General features: G+C 43.5%; 1 protein-coding gene and 2 non-coding genes across 3 annotated transcripts; 2 read left to right on the top strand and 1 right to left on the bottom strand.

Annotated features, from left to right (window-relative positions):
• Positions 1–1,976: 1,976 nt before the first annotated feature.
• On the top strand, positions 1,977–2,049 carry trnav-aac. The gene has a single exon. It is a non-coding gene; the product is annotated as a tRNA-Val (tRNA).
• Positions 2,050–2,540: 491 nt separating this feature from the next.
• trnav-cac lies at positions 2,541–2,613 on the top strand. Its single transcript has one exon. It is a non-coding gene; the product is annotated as a tRNA-Val (tRNA).
• A 3,786-nt stretch (positions 2,614–6,399) lies between these two features.
• nme5 (NME/NM23 family member 5) lies at positions 6,400–17,549 on the bottom strand. The gene is made up of 5 exons (XM_033029394.1): positions 17,007–17,549; positions 13,939–14,144; positions 13,373–13,473; positions 12,637–12,755; positions 6,400–7,031 (listed from the first exon to the last, which is right to left on the bottom strand). Exons 1-5 carry the CDS (start codon positions 17,133–17,135, stop codon positions 6,954–6,956), a joined length of 633 nt encoding a protein of 210 aa, XP_032885285.1. The 5' UTR covers positions 17,136–17,549; the 3' UTR covers positions 6,400–6,953.
• Between the last annotated feature and the right edge of the window lie 6 nt (positions 17,550–17,555).

Genomic DNA, 17,555 nt, shown 5'->3' with positions numbered 1-17,555 from the left:
GTTTAGTTAAGTTTTTGGTTTTTAGGTTTGTGTTATGTGTGGGGGGGTGGGGGGTTGAAACAGGGCTTTGTCTCTCACTTCGGGGGAATGCGACTTTCTTATCGTATCCCCCTTCTCTGCCTCCGTCTGCGCTGAGGCCTAATGGCAGAGCTGGCGACCTCGAGGCTCCGGAGGCAGAGCCTGTCAGGACTCGCCCTGGGCTCGCTCCCGTGAGGGCGGCCCGGCTCGGGGCTGGAACGGCGCTCTCGTGAGGGCGGCCCGGCTCGAGGGTAACGCCGCTCTCGTGAGGGGCTGAGACGCTCCCGTGAGGGCTGCCCAGCTCGAGGGTAACGGCGCTCCCGTGAGGGCGGCTCGGCTTGAGGGTATCGGCGCTCCCGTGAGGGCGGCCCAGCTCGAGGGTAACGGCGCTCCCGTGAGGGCGGCCCAGCTCGAGGGTAAAGGCGCTCCCGTGAGGGCGGTCTGGCGCGGGGCTGAGACGCTCCCGTGAGGGCGGCCTGGCTCGAGGGTGGAACGGCGCTCACGTGAGGGCGGCCTGCCTCGAGGGTGGAACGGCGCTCACGTGAGGGCGACCCGGCTCGGGGCTGGAACGATGCTCCGGTGACTGAGACGGTGTTCTGGCGGCGGCGGCCTGAGTCCGGGGTTCGGCCGCGGGCCAGTGGACGACATCGTCAACAGCTGCGTCCGCTGAACTGGAGGGCGGCAGCTTCGAACACCCCCGGGCCGCGGAGTTTGAACCGGCCCGTTCGCGGAGCTCGATGAGCCGCAGGACTGACTTACCATCGCCCGGTGGGGTATCGCCTCAGCGCAGAGGGAGAAGAGGAGGGAAGAGACAGCAGCCCTAAGATTTTTGCCTCCATCACAGTGAGGAGGTGTTTGGTGGACTCACTGTGGTGGATGTTAATTTGTGTTTACTGTCTGTTCTGTTGTTTATTATTGTATGTATGGCTGCAGGTAACGATATTTCGTTCAGACCGTAAGGTCTGAATGACAAATAAAGGATCTAATTCTAATTCTAATTCTAATATATACATATATATTCATATGTATATATACATATATATTCTAATATATACATATATACATATATACATATATACATACACATATATATATATACATATATACATAGTGATAAATATATATTTGTGTGCATATATATTCTAATTCTAATTCTAATATATACATATATATTCATATGTATATATACATATATATTCTAATATATACATATATACATATATACATATATATATACATATATATATATACATAGTGATAAATATATATTTGTGTGCATATATATTCTAATTCTAATTCTAATATATACATATATATCCATATGTATATATACATATATATTCTAATATATACATATATATATACATATATATATATACATATATACATTGTGATAAATATATATTTTTGTGTGCGTGTGCGTGTATATATATATATATACACACACACGCACACACACGCACACAAAAATATATATTTATCACAATATATATATTACAATATATGTGTATATACTCCTCTGGTATCTTTGGTAGCAACAGTACGGGTCATGGGTCGTGACCCGACTGCCGTGAAACCTCGATATTTATACACTCATGCCCACGAGTACACACACACACATATATAAATATTCATATATATATATATATACACACCCATACTCAAAAAAACAAACAGCGGTCATTTGAGGGAGTAGATTTAGCAAGAGCGGGAAAACTACTCATTAAATGCACGAGTGAGATTAGAAATGATGGATAGATACATCTGGGTAGACGACAATGCTGATAAACTCAGCGGGTGAGGCAGCTTCTATGGAGCGAAGGAATAGGCGACGATTCGGGTCGAGACCCTTGTTCAGACCTGCATCCTGGATCACGACACCAACGGTCATTGCCATAGTAACGGGAAGCTGTCGGCGAGAGGTCATCAGGTCCGGCGTCGGAGTAACTTCTGTGGCCGTTTCCGTAGTGTAGTGGTTATCACGTTCGCCTAACACGCGAAAGGTCCCCGGTTCGAAACCGGGCGGAAACATCTTTTATCTATTTTAACCGAGGAGGCTGTTAAGTAACCACTTTAATTCTGATATTTATATTTAATATGTGAATGCAATTCCACGGAAAGAAAATCTACGGATGATGGAGGTCTTCATAATTTAATAACCACACAAAATCAAGCTTTATGGGCTCCTCCGGCTGCAAAATATAAACAATAATACAAATTCGAAGACGCAAAGAAATGCAAACGGTGCATCTTGTGCAAAACACGAAATACTGGAGCAACAGGGGGTCAGAAAATGCTAACGTGATATGGATTTAATAAGCCGTGAGAGAAACAATGAATATTTTTTCCTCTTTATACATTGCAAAATTTAATCAGTGCATAATAATTTCCAAATACGTCGAGAGTATAATTATGATCATTTTAACCAACTCGGGCTAAAGTAAGAAATAACAAATACTATCAATTTCAATGTAGCATCAAGGATTGACAAAAGAATTTCCACCACACTTTTGGCCATGACAGTTTCCGTAGTGTAGTGGTTATCACGTTCGCCTCACACGCGAAAGGTCCCCGGTTCGAAACCGGGCGGAAACATTTTGTTCGACTTCTAATGCTTTGTCGAATTTTCATTCTGCTGGAAAATACACTATGTCACTATTCCTTAATTGAGAGCCTCGTGTATCAGTCAAATCAGATTTATTCTCTCTCTGAACCAATGAGGATTAGCAACGCTGGGCGTTATTGTTCGTTCTATGTGTCGCATGAACCACAATCTTAGTGGTTGCACCACAGCATGAGTCAGAGCTGTTTGTTATAATTTGTTTGTGGGAGGTAATGATGCTGACTTAGGTAGCACGATGCTAGAGCCATACAGCAGGGATACAGGCACCATGACCCTAATTGTTCATACCGATCAACATGCGCTGTCTAATCTAGTCCAATTTGCCCATATTCATCTAAGCCGTTCCTTTCCTTTCCATGTACCTGTCCAAATGTATTTTAAATGTTGGTATAATATCTGCCTCAGCTACCCCGTCTGGCTGCTCATTCCATATACCAGGGCTGCCAACTCTCACGCATTGAGCGTGAGAATCACGCATTTGGCCAAATTCTCACGCTCTCACACTGATCACAAATTTCTCAGGCTCTTGTCTTTCAAAACTCATATCAACGGCATGGGCATGGGTGTTGGAGAGCCGGGGCTGAGGGAGGGGTGGAAGCAGAAGCAGCGGCGGGGACAGATGCGGACGGGGAGCTGGGGCTGGCGAGCGTTTGCCGGGCTGGTGAGTCGCTCGCTGCAGCTCCGGCCATGGAGCAGCCTCGGTGCAAGAGTCCTGGGCCGTCGGAGGCGTCGGAAGCGTGGTCATGCCGCAAAACCGGAATCATTGTTGTGTTATCAATACCAAAGAAAAAATTATGTACTCTCAAGATCACATTTAATAGAATAATATTGCTTAAATATATAGTTATTGGACTTTGCATTTCGGAAAAGTCCCAGCTGAGAGGAAGACAGCAAAATACTGAAAATATTGGGGGTGAAAATGACTTCAGGACAGTTTGTTAGGAAAATGAAGGAAATGGTAACAGAATACTTATACAGCTAAGTGAGTATAATTTTATGGATGAGTAATTGTGTTCAACCAATTGATGACTTCTTTGACAAAGTAACCAGCATGTTAGATAACAAGGAAGCCAATGGATGTAGCAAATTTTGTTGTACAAAATCTGGTCTATGAAGTGCCCAGTAAAAGATCACTGCATTAGATAAGCACCTGTGGACTTGAACGTAATAGGTTAAATCCAGGGGGTCAGATTATGGAGCTTTATGTGAGGGCCAGATATATTGTCAGTGCAGAGGGGCTAGGAGCAAGGCCAAGTGTGCATCCAGAGTCAAGGTCTGGAATAGTACTGGGTGTGCAGTCAAAGCTGGGACAATGGGAGTGTTCAGCACTGGGAACCTAAGCATGTAAGCAGCTATGGTCAGGGTAGAATAGGGGGCCAGGTGTAAGGCTGGACTCAGGGTCAGGAATGAGAGAAGGTATGCAACTGAAGGCAAGGCAAGTTTATTTGTATAGCACCTTTCAACAACAAGGTAATTCAAAGTGCTTTACATAAAACATTATAAGCATTGGAAAGAAACACATATGAAATGACATTTAGATGTAAAACAATTATTAGATTATTCAGATAAAATAATTACAAAATTAAAAGCAATCAAATAAAATATTTAAAATAGAATAAAACCAGGAATAGAAGTTACAGTGCAATATAGGTAATTAATAAATTGTATTGTTTACTGAAAGGCAGCGGCAAACAGAAAAGTCTTCAGTCTAGATTTAAAAGAGCTGAGAGTTGCAGCAGATCTGCAGTTTTCTGGGAGTTTGTTCCAGATATGTGGTGCATAAAAACTAAATGCTGCCTCTCCATGTTTAGTTCTGACTCTGGGGACAGAGAGCAGACCTGTCCCAGATGATCTGAGAGGTCTGGGTGGTTCGTAGCTAAGCAGAAGATCAGAAATGTATTTTGGCCCTAAACCATTCAGTGCTTTGTAAACCAACAGTAGTATTTTGAAATCAATTCTTTGAAAGACAGGAAGCCAGTGTAAAGACCTCAGAACTGGAGTAATGTGATCTACTTTTTTGGTCTTAGTGAGGACTCGAGCAGCAGCGTTCTGAATTAACTGCAGCTGTCTGATTGACTTTTTAGGGAGACCTGTAAAGACACTGTTACAGTAGTCGAGCCTGCTGAAGATAAATGCATGGACAAGTTTTTCCAAATCCTGCTGAGACATAAGTCAGGGTCAGGAGTAGTACCAAGTATGCAGTGAGACCCAGGTTGGTCAACAAGGGCCAAGTGTTTGACTATAATCTGATTTCCATACATGAATATACTAAGATCATTCATGTGCTGCACCTGTTAATCAGAGCCTGGCTCTACTGTGGAATGTAATTAGGAATGCAATTTAGCCTAACCTTATTCATAGCTAATCCAATTTAAAGCATAAATATTGCATTCAAGTGTAAGTTAAGACTCGCAACAGTATGCACCAGATTGCACAAATTCAAGCTGAAAAATGCAAAAGCTCCATACCAATGGGAACCCCCCCCCCACACTCCCCCCCCCCACACACTCCCCTCCCCCTCCCCCCCCCCCCCCCCCCTCAGTCGCTACGCTTCCTCGCAATTTCTTACTCCCATCTCTTACCCAATGTTGGCAGCCCTGCATATACCTAGCATACTCTGAGTGAAAAAGCTGCTCCTGAAGGTCTATTAAATCTTTCTGTAGATCTTCAATTCCATTAAAAACCACCTTGGTCTTGACCCAAAACGTCACCTATTTCCTTGGCTCCATTGATGATGCCTCACCCACTGAGTTTCTCCAGCATTTTTGTCGACCTTTTGTCGACCTTAAATCGATGTCCTCTGGTACTTGATTCTACCCATGGTATAATGCTGTACATTCACCCCCTCATCATTTTATACAACTCTCTAAGATTACCCCTCAGTACCCTGCACTCCAAGGAATAAAGACCAATTCTGCCCATCTTTCCCTATAGCTCAGGCTCTCAAGTCCAGGTAACATCCTCATAAATTTACTTCACTTTCTAGCTTAATGACATTTATCCTGTAGCAGGGTGATCAAAATGATACTACAAATGCAGTCTCGCCAAAGTCAAATGTTTGTTGTTGAAACTTAGGGTTTTCATGCTCCTTTCTTACTGCCAATTATATACAACTCCCAGCTCCAGACAATGTTTGTCTTGCGGGTGCACAAAAATGCTGGAGAAACTCAGCAGGTGCAGCAGCATCTATGGAGCGAAGGAAATAGGCAACGTTTCGGGCCGAAACCCTTCTTCAGTCTCTCCAGTTTCTCCAGCATTTTTGTGTACCTTCGATTTTCCAGCATCTGCAGTTCCTTCTTAAACAAAATGTTTGTCTTGCTTCAGACAACGTTTCTTCATGGCCCATCCCCCGCAACATCAATATCACCAGTCTGCACAACCTTTTACCATATTTATTAAAATTAAAATGCAGAATAAAATGTGTAAACTGATCAGAAATAGATTTGAAATAAAATGATTATATGACTATGATGGTGAAAAATTACAAAAATGTTCAAAATTCTGAAAGAGTGAATTTAAGAAATATTTCCATTGTTTATTGATCACACACACTAACCACATTTGTATCTTGGACTGAAACTAGATGCATAAAGATACTAGGAAGAATTATTTTAATTCACGAGTGTGGAGTGAATTATTACAAGTTGATAGACATGGTATGTTAATCACAAAAGGACACAAAGTGCTGGAGTAACTCAGCGGCATCTCTGGAGAACATTGATAGGTGACTTGAAATGTCATTCATCCATGTTCTCCAGAGTTGCTACTTGACCCACTGAGTCACTCCATCACCTTGTGTCCTTTTGCGTAAACCAGCGTTTGCAGTTCCTTGTTTCTATATGTCAAGCATAATTTAGGTAAACATTTAACAAATAGTGAAGAAAACATCTGAGGAAAATGGAGAAACCAAATCAATATACTTCAAAAGTTGCTACAGCTTGCAAAGCTTCACAGGAATATCAAGCTCGCCCCATCAATTAGGCGAGTCCAACACAACAGTGATCAGCTTGGCAATCTCTAACCTTGCTAACGAATGGATTTTGAGTAAAACATTCTAATACAAATAAATTATTATTAAATATCAGCAGGTTTCTTTGGGGGTCATCAAGTGAGGGACATTAATGCTTCATGATTTTTCTGCATTTGCCATTCGTTGCCAACATCAAAAGTTGATATTAAAATGTTAACAGCATCAATTGTGTTGAATGTATTAAAACACAAAGCCATCCGTCTGCGATGGTAAAATTCCTCCTGCAGTTAATATTTGTTCGAAGTGAAGTTGTTGTTCACCCAAACTGTCAGAATAGCCATTTTAGGGCTCATCCAAAAAATCCTCACAGATGTTTGGCTTGTTGAGATTGTTTGCAATTAGCCAGTCTGCAAGCCAGGTCTGAAAGAGAATACAATGTGAAAAATAACTGAACATTAAATAAATTATTTCTCATGACTTTTCCTATGCATTCCTATATTGGATTTCATTACGGAGTATAGGCATATTGTCTCTGGACACATACAGCAGTTTGAATGTTCAGTTCCCCCATTAGATCTCCCTCCATTATTCCCCAATAACATAATTCAGTCCAGTCTCAGAGTATTGTGTCCTGCTGGCTCCATCAGTCAACCTAATGTAATCAGCATGGTGCTTTAGACTTGATTTAATAGGTTATTAGACCGTTGGGTCTTTTCCCCACAACGCAATATTCCAGCACTCACCCACCCGTTCCCCCAACGCAATGCGAGAGGGTGTGGGGGGCAGAGGGGTGTGTGTGGTGGTGGGGGGGGGGGGTCTTTAGGTGGTGGGGGGGGGGGGGGGTGAAGGAGGTGTAGGGTGGAAGGGATAACTTTATGGATTTGCAATTTTGGTCCTTCTCTTGCTCAGAGCAAATTTCAGATCTATGTGCATTGAAGTCTCTATGCTTTCTGACCTGTTGTCAGGAATGTGAAGTTGCAGAATGGCCTTGAATAACTTTATCAGCAGCTGGTCTGTAAGTGGGATTTAATTCCTTTACCAGTGTTGAGAGTTGGCCGTATTACTTTCAAAGCATATTTGGTCTGCAATGGGAAGTGTGTGGGAGGGAGGGAGGGATGGATGGGCGGCGAGGAGGGAACGAGGCCGCGGGCGGGCATGGACCCAAGTGAGGCGGTGTCCTTGCGCCGACCCGAGCGAGGACACGTGGGCCAACTCAAGCAAGGCCGGATCTTCAGTGCAGCTGGGCCAGAAAAGGGGGGGTTTCCCAGAGCATTCCAGCGTGGCGGCCCCCCCTTGCGAAGAATCAGTGGTTTATGAAGTTAAAACCGTTGGGGAGGTGGAGAGGGCAGCGACCCCGTCCCTTTGCAGGCACATTGTGACATCACTCGAAGCTGCTTGAAGAATCTGTGAGTGTATTGAAAGGCTGTTTTGGATTTTTTTTAAAAACTTTAATGATGAATAACTTTTGAAATATAGCCTGAAATGTGAAGGGAACCTGTTTATTGCATTGACCGGGTTAATGTGAGTAATAATCTGTAAAATTTTCAAATCTAGCACGTTGTATTTTGACGAAGGTAGAAAAACACAAGCAGAAACACACATGCACACACACATATACATGCATACAAGATGAGACTTTTATAGGTATATAGAATGACTTTAAATATTAACCGTCACTCTCCGCAGATGCCATCTCACTGTTGAGCACTTGCAGAATTTTGAGTTTTTGTTGCAGAATCCACAATGTTTTCCACTAATTAACAGAGCCAATTACAAGAAACATTTTTCTTCTTGCATCATGAATAATTTTCTAGCATTGAGGACATTCATTTTGATATTAGCCCCGGTATAAATACTTTTAGAGGTGCAGCGTGGAAACAGGCCCATCGGCCCACCAAGTTTGTGTCGACCAGCGATCGCCCCGCACACTTGCACCATCCTACTAGGGGCAATTTACAATAGGCAATGAACCTACAAACTTGTAGGCCTTTGGTATGTGGGAGGAAAGTAGAACACCTGGAGGAAACCCACAAGGTCACAGGGAGAATTTACAGACAACACCCATGGTCAGGATCGAACCCGGATTTCCAATGCTGTAAGGCTGCAACTTTACCAAGCACTACTAAAATGCTACTGAACAAACTTCCCTCCTGATATTTGGTATCAACTTGATCATACGCTGACACCATGAATGCTGCTGGAGTTACTCTCTATAGCAAAGCCCCCAAAACAGTAGTATTCAAAACCCTTGTATTTATTTATATATGATGAAAAGAATTTGACATTATTACTGCAATGTCCACCAGAGTTCAAAATAGCTACAAGATCAGGAAGTCATGTTGCAGCTTTATAGGACTTTGGGTGGGCCACATTTTGAGTATTGTACTAGACTAAGAGGGACCTGTTGGGTCCCAGTCACACGGGAGGCCTGGTCCCCCAACGCAACCCATTCCCCAACGTAATATTCCACCACTCACCCGTTCCCCCAACGCAACCCGTTCCCCCAACACAATATTTCACCACTCACCCATAGCCCCTAACTGCGCAGGCACGCTCATTTCCCCTCATCACCGAGCACTCCCTCCTCCTCCTCTTCATGTGTGGGAGGGGAGGGGGGGGAGGGAAGTGGGGTGTGTGGGCGGGGGGGAGTGAGCTCGGAGAAAAGACGGGAAGAGCCATGGGGGGAGAGGGGAGCATCACGGGGGAGAGGGGGAGGAGCCAGCGAGGGAGACCAGCGGGGTAGTGGCTGGAATTGGCGGTGCGATGGGGACTCACAGCGGGCGCTGGTTGTTCTCCTCCACCAGGATCAGAGTCTCCGCTTTCTGTTTGGAGACATCGGTGACATCTCCGACTCTGGGTTGGGCTGGGTCTCCGACTCTGGGCTGGGCTGGGTCGGGTTTCCGACGCTGGGCTGCTGCTTGGGGTGCGGCAGCTGCTTGGGGCAGGGCTGGGCTGGGCTGCTTCGGGTCCCTCCGAAAGTCCAGTTGGAAACGTTCGCCGGCCACCCTCAGCTCCAGTAAAGATGTGATGGTGCAGGAATGGGCGGACCGTCCCAGGAAGTGACAGGGGAGTGACTAATCCGCACGGCGCCGACTGGCAGGAGAAGAGATTTATCTGCGCATGCGTGGTTTTTAAGATTTTTAAACCTCGCTAATTTTTACGACATTCAACCGATCAAAACGAAACTTGGCGCATTCGCAGCACTGGTGAACGATGAGCGAACTGTCGAAAAATCGTAGCCCTATCATGAACCGTTTTTGCGCAAATAGAAAGACCGCCAAATCGGAAGATAACAAGATCAGAGTTTTAGTTATGAACTAGACTAAATGGGACCCGTTGGGTCCCATGTTCACACGGGAGGGCTGGTCCCCCGACGCAATATGCCACCACTCCACCAATTCCAATATTGGTGGCCAGTGGGGGGGGGGGGGGGGGGCTTTCTGGAGAGCTGGTATGGGTGTTGTTAGATGCAGGGACTACTGCTCTCCAGAGGGCTAGTATGGACATTGTGGGCCAAATGGATTCTTGGGGTGGCACCTCAGTCCCTCAAGCATGATGTGCTGGCAGCTCACTCATGGCTGGTGGGCTGGCAGTTGTCTCACGGCTATTCCTTGAAATTCCATTTCAAGCAGCAGAGTGCAAGGCTACCAAATTCAAATCAATTTTCCTACCATTTCAAGCAGGGTGCAAGGCCACCAAATTCAAGTGCAGTTTGCAACCACTTCAAGCAGGGTGCAAGGCCACCAAATTCAAGTGCAGTTTCATACCTTTTCAAGGAGGGTGCAAGGCCACCAAATTCAAATGCAGTTTCATACCATTTCATGCAGGGTGCAACGACGCCACATTCAAATGCAGTTTCATACCATTTCATGCAGGGTGCAAGGCCACCACATTCAAATGCAGTTTCATACCATTTCAAGCAGGGTGAAACCACCATAAAACTACCATAAAACCCACACAAAACACCACACTCACAGTTCAGTAGACATTCAGTGTGTTCAGTTGATTCACAGCTCAGACAGAGTCATGACCTCTCCCTCCCCCATCCTGCAGAGACTGAGCCACACCCACACTTCCGGGTTTTATAATCCCTCCCCCTCCCACCAGAAAGGTGTGGCCTTCATGGCGTGATTGACAGGAGAGAGATTCTCAACATTTTTTAAACACTAATAACACTTTTATTTTTCATTGATGGGATGAATCCTCTGCACCTGATGAGTGGAGGGGGACTGAGTAAGATGGCCAAAAATATTCGGTGGGCGGCGCGACTCTCGTCAGCAGCGGCCTCTGCAGTCCGTCTGCGTTTTTATTATTTTATGTCTATGTTTTTATGTAGTTTTTGTTATTTTTCGTTGGGGTATGTGTGTGGGGGGGTGGGGGTGGGGTGGGAGGGAGGGGGTAACTTTTAAATCTCTCCCTGCACGGGAGACCCGACCTTTTCTTTGTCGGGTCTCCGTTGTCGTTGGGGCTGCAACGAGGAGCGGCCTCCAACAGGAAGACCGGGGGCTCTGGTGCCGACTACTCACCTCACCGTCGCGGAGCTGGCCGAGTCCAGAGCGGGTGGAGCGGTGGTGGACGCTGCTGCGGCCCGACCTCCGGAGATTCGGAGGCTGCAACTGCGGGTCTGGCGGACAGCAACACCGGGAGCCGGCGGGTCCCTGGAGGAGACCGCTTTTCAGGGCTCCCGCAACGGCGACTTCTCCCGCCCGAGTTGCGGGGTTGAAGAGCTCCTGGAGCGGGGCCTTACAGCACCGCCCCGCGCGGCTTGGAATGGCCGCGGGACTTTGCGAGTGCACGCCGGGGGCTCTAACATCAAGAACCCGGTGTGCGACCTTTCATCACCCGGCTTGGCTTTAATGGCCGTGGGACAATTCGCCATCGCCCGCCGGGGGCTTTGACTTTGACTTTGACTCTGACATGGGGGGGAGAGTGCAGTGGAGAGATAAGTTTTTTTGGCCTTCCATCACAGCAATGTGATGGATGTTTATGTAAATTATGTTGTGTCTTGGGTCTATTTGTTTGTAATGTATGGCTGCAGAAACGACATTTCGTTTGGACCTCAAGGGGTCCAAATGACAATAAATTGAATTGTATTGTAAATCACAGCCGTAAGTGGTAGCGTTTTATCTAAAATCAATATAGTGCAAACAGGAAGTTGTCAAGTTTGGACAAACAACCATTTGCAATGCCTTTCACTTCAACCCAATACCCCCAAACAACCATTTGCAGTGCCTTTTTACTTCAACCCAAACCACCCAAACAACCATTTGCAGTGCCTTTTTACTACAACCCAAAACCCCCAAACAACCATTTGTAGTGCCTTTTTACTTCAAACCAACCATATTTTCATTTTCAAACCACATTAAGAGCACTCACAGTTGAGTAGACATGTGTTCAGTGTTATTCAGAGCTCAGAGAGACGTGACCCTCTCGCTTCCTCAATCTTGCAGATACTGAGTGAGGCACACCACTCAGTTTTATAGTTCCTCCCCCCTCCCACCAGCAGGGGCAGTAGAGAGAATGGCGAGATTTTTTAAAACATTGATATATCTCTGATTTTTCATTGATGGGAAAAATCCTCCAGTCCAGTCCGGCGGAGGGGGGCTCTGAGCGAGGTAGCCAAAAATGACAGCCGTAAGTGACGGCGTTCTCTCGGAGATCACATCGCAGTGAGTCAAAAGCGGTCAAGATCTTACTTTTAGTAATATAGATAGATGCTCGCCCCACTATAGGAAGGATGTGGAGGATTTGAAAAGTGTGCAGAGGAGGTTAGCCAGCTACAGCTATTCCAGAGAGACCCAATAGAAATATATAAAATTATGAGATGCATAGATTGGATAGACAGTCAGAATCATTTTCACAAGATGGAAAATTCGAATACCAGGTGACGAGAATATGGTGCACTGTTCTATCACAAGGAATGATTTTGAGACGAGTAAAGATTAATACCCAAGGCAAACAGGTTGAGTTAATGAGCAATGGACATCTGTTGATGTGCAGCATTCAATGACTGGAGAGTACTTACAATTGGACTAGTGGGTTTCTTCTTGCAGAGTTCACTTAGGCCAGACAACAAAGTAGGAATTACATGCTTGTTCAGGTAACTTATTGCAGATTGACTGTTGGGAATTGGATCAATAGAAGCTGTAAAATATTATAATGAGCATTTCATCTCAAGACTTTTTCAAATGTAGATCAAGACTTACTAACAAATGTTGTTTTATTTTTCTAGAGAGCTACTTCCCCTAGTGAAGCTACCAAAAACCCATAGAGTATCTCCATTGTTTTAATGACACAAAGTGCTGGAATAACTCAGCAGGTCAGGCAGCATCTCTGGAGCACATAGATAAATGGCATTTCAGGTCAGGACCCACCTTTGTCTGAAGAAGGATAAGACTTCCTCGCACAAAGAGGGTCCTGACCCGAAACACCACCTATCTGTGTTCTCCAGAGATACTACCTGACCCCCTAAATTACTCCCGCACTTTGTGTGTTCTTTTATAAACCAGCATCTGCAGTTCCTTGTTTTAAAGATGCTGTGACAAGTCTTTGTGGCAAGCTACTTAAGAGAAACTCTGCACTTAGTATTTAAAAACTCTAAATCTGTTACAGTGATACTTTTAATCAGAAAATGATTTTCAGAATTTTATCGAAACATAAATCATATTTGACTTATTTTGTTTGCCAATTTGATACCTGCAGACAGGACAGATGAAGTGGAGTGACATGCATTAAGGAAATATAGGAATTGGTAGATTTACCATCAGGAAAGATTATCCGAATTTCCCTCTCTGCTGCAGAAAAAGTCCCACTGCCATGTACGGCGTTCCTAAGATCATCCGTCCCATATAATGCTCTTAAACTGGAATGGTCAATAAAAGAGATCAAAACAATCGTTTTACTGACTTACAATTTCATTTGTAAAAAAAAATTGTAAACATTTTATTTGTAAGAATAAATTTCCAGAGAATACAATGAAACTACTCTGTCCTTATGATAGTTATGATCCCCCCCCCAATGATAAATTTATGGATTTGAATTTATTGAAGTGGCAACCAAATCTAGTTTACAACAAATAAAATAAAATATTGTCTGCATTTGGCCTCTTATATGCTCTGCTTTTCTCACCAGGGTGGAGAGCAATTTTGACCTTTTCCATCAATTGCGAGATTGATACCGATTAACTTTACATTTTATTTGCCACTATCCATCAAGGTTACCTCTCCCCTATTAGATCATGTACCGCCATAATTTCCAAGCAGGTCCAGTGCCATTGTGAGAGAGAGAGAGATTTGCTTCACACATATTTATTTCAAAAAGCACTCACCTAACAGGGTGAGTTTCTCTTGCCTTTACACTATTTGCAGGTCCAATCAACCCATTCCAATATGCAATAGCTTGATCTCTGGCAATAACCATGGCAACACTTGCCCCAGAACTCATGAACGCTGTTAAACTGGGAAAGAACATTTTTCCATAATGTGCTGCATAAATATCACTGCACACCTCCGGGCTTAAACAGACTTTCCTTTTCTGCAATGAAAAAGAAAAGTTCAATGCGATAAATCCATGGTTAGCAGAAACATAGAAAATAGGTGCAGGACTAGGCCATTCGAGCCAGCACTGCCATTCAATATGATCATGGCTGATCATCCAAAATCAGTACCCCGTTCAACAAAGTGGAGGCGAATAGGAAGAGAAAATGCGAGGACGATGGGGAAAATAGAAATGAAGCGGGGGGGGGGGGGGGGGGAAGAGATGGAGGGTAGGATATGTGAAGCAGTAAATAAACACCATGAAAACACTGATGCCCATCTCATTCAGGGTCTGATAAGCTCCAATGTGCATATTAATGAACAGAAATACAAACTTTCAATCAAACATTAAAATATATTTATTCTGTACAATGTCAAATTGAGATGGATTTGACATTAGTTAAAATGTGTAAATTGTCTCCTTTACAGTTATTCAGCCTTAAAACTAACTTTTGTGAATGAAACTTACTTTTCTTTAAGTTTCCATCAAAAACAGAATAAGCGGAGAAATAAAAAGATCATTAGCAGCAATTGTATTCAATAATGAAATAGTATGCAACTTATTTATCTCAATAACACTGCAATACAATTTAGTGAACCAATGTTCTTCAATACACATCAATTGAGGAAGTACTGATAGTTACTAATGATATCTAGGTACTAACCATACACTCATAATACTGATTGTACAAGAAGGATCTCGACTCGAAACGTCACCCATTCCTTCTCTCCAGAGATGCTGCCTGTCCTGCTGAGTTACTCCAGCTTTTTGTGTCCATCTTCAGTTTAAACCAGCATCTGCAGTTCCTTCTTACACCATACACTTCTAACCATACACTGATGGTTTCAAATTTGTTTACATTTTCAATGTCTCTATTTAAATCAAAGGCTCACTCTCCAATTCCAGCCTGATTTTGATCATGCATTCTCGAACCTTATACTTTTGATCATAATATCTTAACATTCAGTCCTATTGTCCAGTTCACTCTTTGGATGGAAAAAATCCATTTATCTTCAATCACTCATTCAATAAGTGATGCCATTAAGCTTGAATGCATTGTTTAGTAACAATGTCACATTGCCTATGGTACAATGGGCCAATTTACAGTATTTACTGCTACTGCAAACAGTTAATTAATTATTCCCTTCACGTCCCAAGTCCCCTCTACATAGTGGGGAACGACAGCCATACATCTCTGGTGCTGAATAGCAACAGTCAAATAGCTAACTGTCAGACACAAAATGCTGGAGTAATTGAGACCCTTCTTCAGACTGAAGGTCTTAAGATCTGAAGAAGGGTCTCGACCCGAAATGCTACCCATTCCTTCTCTCCAGAGATGCTGCCTGTCCCGCTGCGTTACTCCAACATTTTGTGTCTATCTTTGGTTTAAACCAGCATCTGCAGTTCCTTCACACACGCAGTTAACTGTCATAACCCTGAGAATTGCAAATAAAATTCAATCTCTATAGGTGAATGACCCAATTGTCATTTATTCTGATATAGAATCATTCTGATTCTATTCCTTAGGCTTATTTACTACATTTCTAAAAAGTTAAAACAAATGACAAAGCTCAGACAAATATATGTTTTCCAAAACAAAACATAGGGGTTGATACTAAACTATTGGGTGGAACAAAAAGGGAAAATTAGAAGGAAATGAATGACACAATCCAAGAGACTTGTTCCTTTGGCCTTTCCACATGCTGCCCCTAAATATTATCTACCCCCCAAGCATTTATCTCATTTTCTTTGAAATGTGTATATGTGGCAGCGTATTCTGGACTGCAGCAGTGTGCTGCATCAAAATGTTGTCCTCCATTATTCATTTTATTAAATATGTTTTCTTTATGAAGCTAACCCTCTTCTGGGATAAACAAAGCAGCTCGAAAGGACCATTGTCTATGCTATACCATTCCATAATTCTAATTTAACTACTTCTTTAATCATTCCTTTATCCTTGTAACTTTTTTTAAAATCTTCATTTTATGTTTTAATATGCCATCTGCTTTAAAAATACCCAATGACTTTGACCTCCACAGCCATCTGTGGCAATGAATTCCACAGATTCACCACCCTCTGGCTAAAGACGTTCCTCCTGATCTTCATTCTAAAGGTACATAATTTTAATCTGAGGATACAGCTCATTAACTTTAGCATGCTTTATGTAGTTTGAATACTTCAGATCAAACCCATGGCACATACCTCAAACTTTTCACTGACAGGCAACTGAACTAAATACGATTGCCAGCAGTCAACTGTTTTTCAGCTTTTGTGGTGAGATTTGATCTTACAATTTCATGGTGGGCTGTTCTTTGTGACGCAAGTTTCTAGTGCTCTGCAGGGTCCCGCCATTGAGAACTAAGCAAACTTTGTGCTGTAAAATGTTCTCAGATTTAAAGAGGCAAGTACACTTACTTTTCCCAAAGGCTAGCAATAAATATGGGCAATTTGTTACTGACTGCATAATCCAGAACACTATTTACCATGGACGCTGGTCAAAATATTGGCTGCCATGGGACATCACTGTACTCTCATGTCAGATAACACCACCATTTATTTTGCTTTTATGACTCCTGGTGAAAAGTTTGACAATATTGTAATTCCACAAACTCCAGCCAAACAGTTTTTTATCTCCAGAAAGTGCATCGTCCCTTTACATTGATATTCAACAATTTCTACAACAAATCAATGGCATATGTTTGCTAACCTGGTAAACTGTACCCTGCTGTTTTTTTCAGACAACAATCCCACCGTCAAAAAACTCACATCGCTACAAAGCGTTAATACTGGCAATTCAACTGTAGAACTAACACGAAAGCAGGATGCTGAATATTGACCAGAGCAAAGCAACCGGCCTACCTGGATAATGGTGAAGCCAGAGCGGTGAATGATCTCTTCAATTTCACCCGCCTTGTCGATGGCGTCGGGTTTGATGAGAGCCAGCGTCCTCTCCATATACACCCCTGCTGTGGACTGTGCTTTCTCCATTACTTACTCGCGTATGCTCCAGATACCGCACTCGCTCCAACAAATATTGCAAAGTTAACAATCCCAGGAAAATGTAAATGTTACGCGCCGTATTTTTTGTTAAAACGCGAAGGGGTGTTTGGTGATACAAAGGAACGGAAACACGGCTGGGATTTCACTCCTGCTTTTGTTAGAGCTGCCTCACAACTGTTGCCAAGGAACACAAAGTAGCGTTTTTCCCCAATGACACTTTCCCCAGAAGCAACCCGTCTTCCCGACTTTATACTCGCTCCCCGTTTTATTCTACCGGTATTTCTTCAGAACGCGTTCTGATTAAATCGTAACTAGGTGCAAATATTTACCAGTAGCTGACTACAATGCAATGGGTGTGTAGAAAGGAACTGCGGATGCTGGAGTATGATATATAGAAAGTACTGGAGT

Source organism: Amblyraja radiata, chromosome 11 (assembly GCF_010909765.2).
Source record: "Amblyraja radiata isolate CabotCenter1 chromosome 11, sAmbRad1.1.pri, whole genome shotgun sequence".
Taxonomy (NCBI): Eukaryota; Metazoa; Chordata; class Chondrichthyes; order Rajiformes; family Rajidae; genus Amblyraja; species Amblyraja radiata.
The sequence above is the reverse complement of the archived record's forward strand: the minus strand, read 5'-3'. Positions and strand labels throughout refer to the sequence as shown.

Bases quoted from the DNA above. Each gene is read 5' to 3' on its own strand.
- nme5 (XM_033029394.1), bottom strand. From the start codon at position 17,135: ATGGAGAAAGCACAGTCCACAGCAGGGGTGTATATGGAGAGGACGCTG. The intron at 14,145-17,006 runs GTAGGCCGGTTG...TTTTCATTGCAG, and splicing joins CTGGCTTCACCATTATCCAG to AAAAGGAAAGTCTGTTTAAG. The intron at 13,474-13,938 runs GTGAGTGCTTTT...TGACCATTCCAG, and splicing joins AGAGAAACTCACCCTGTTAG to TTTAAGAGCATTATATGGGA.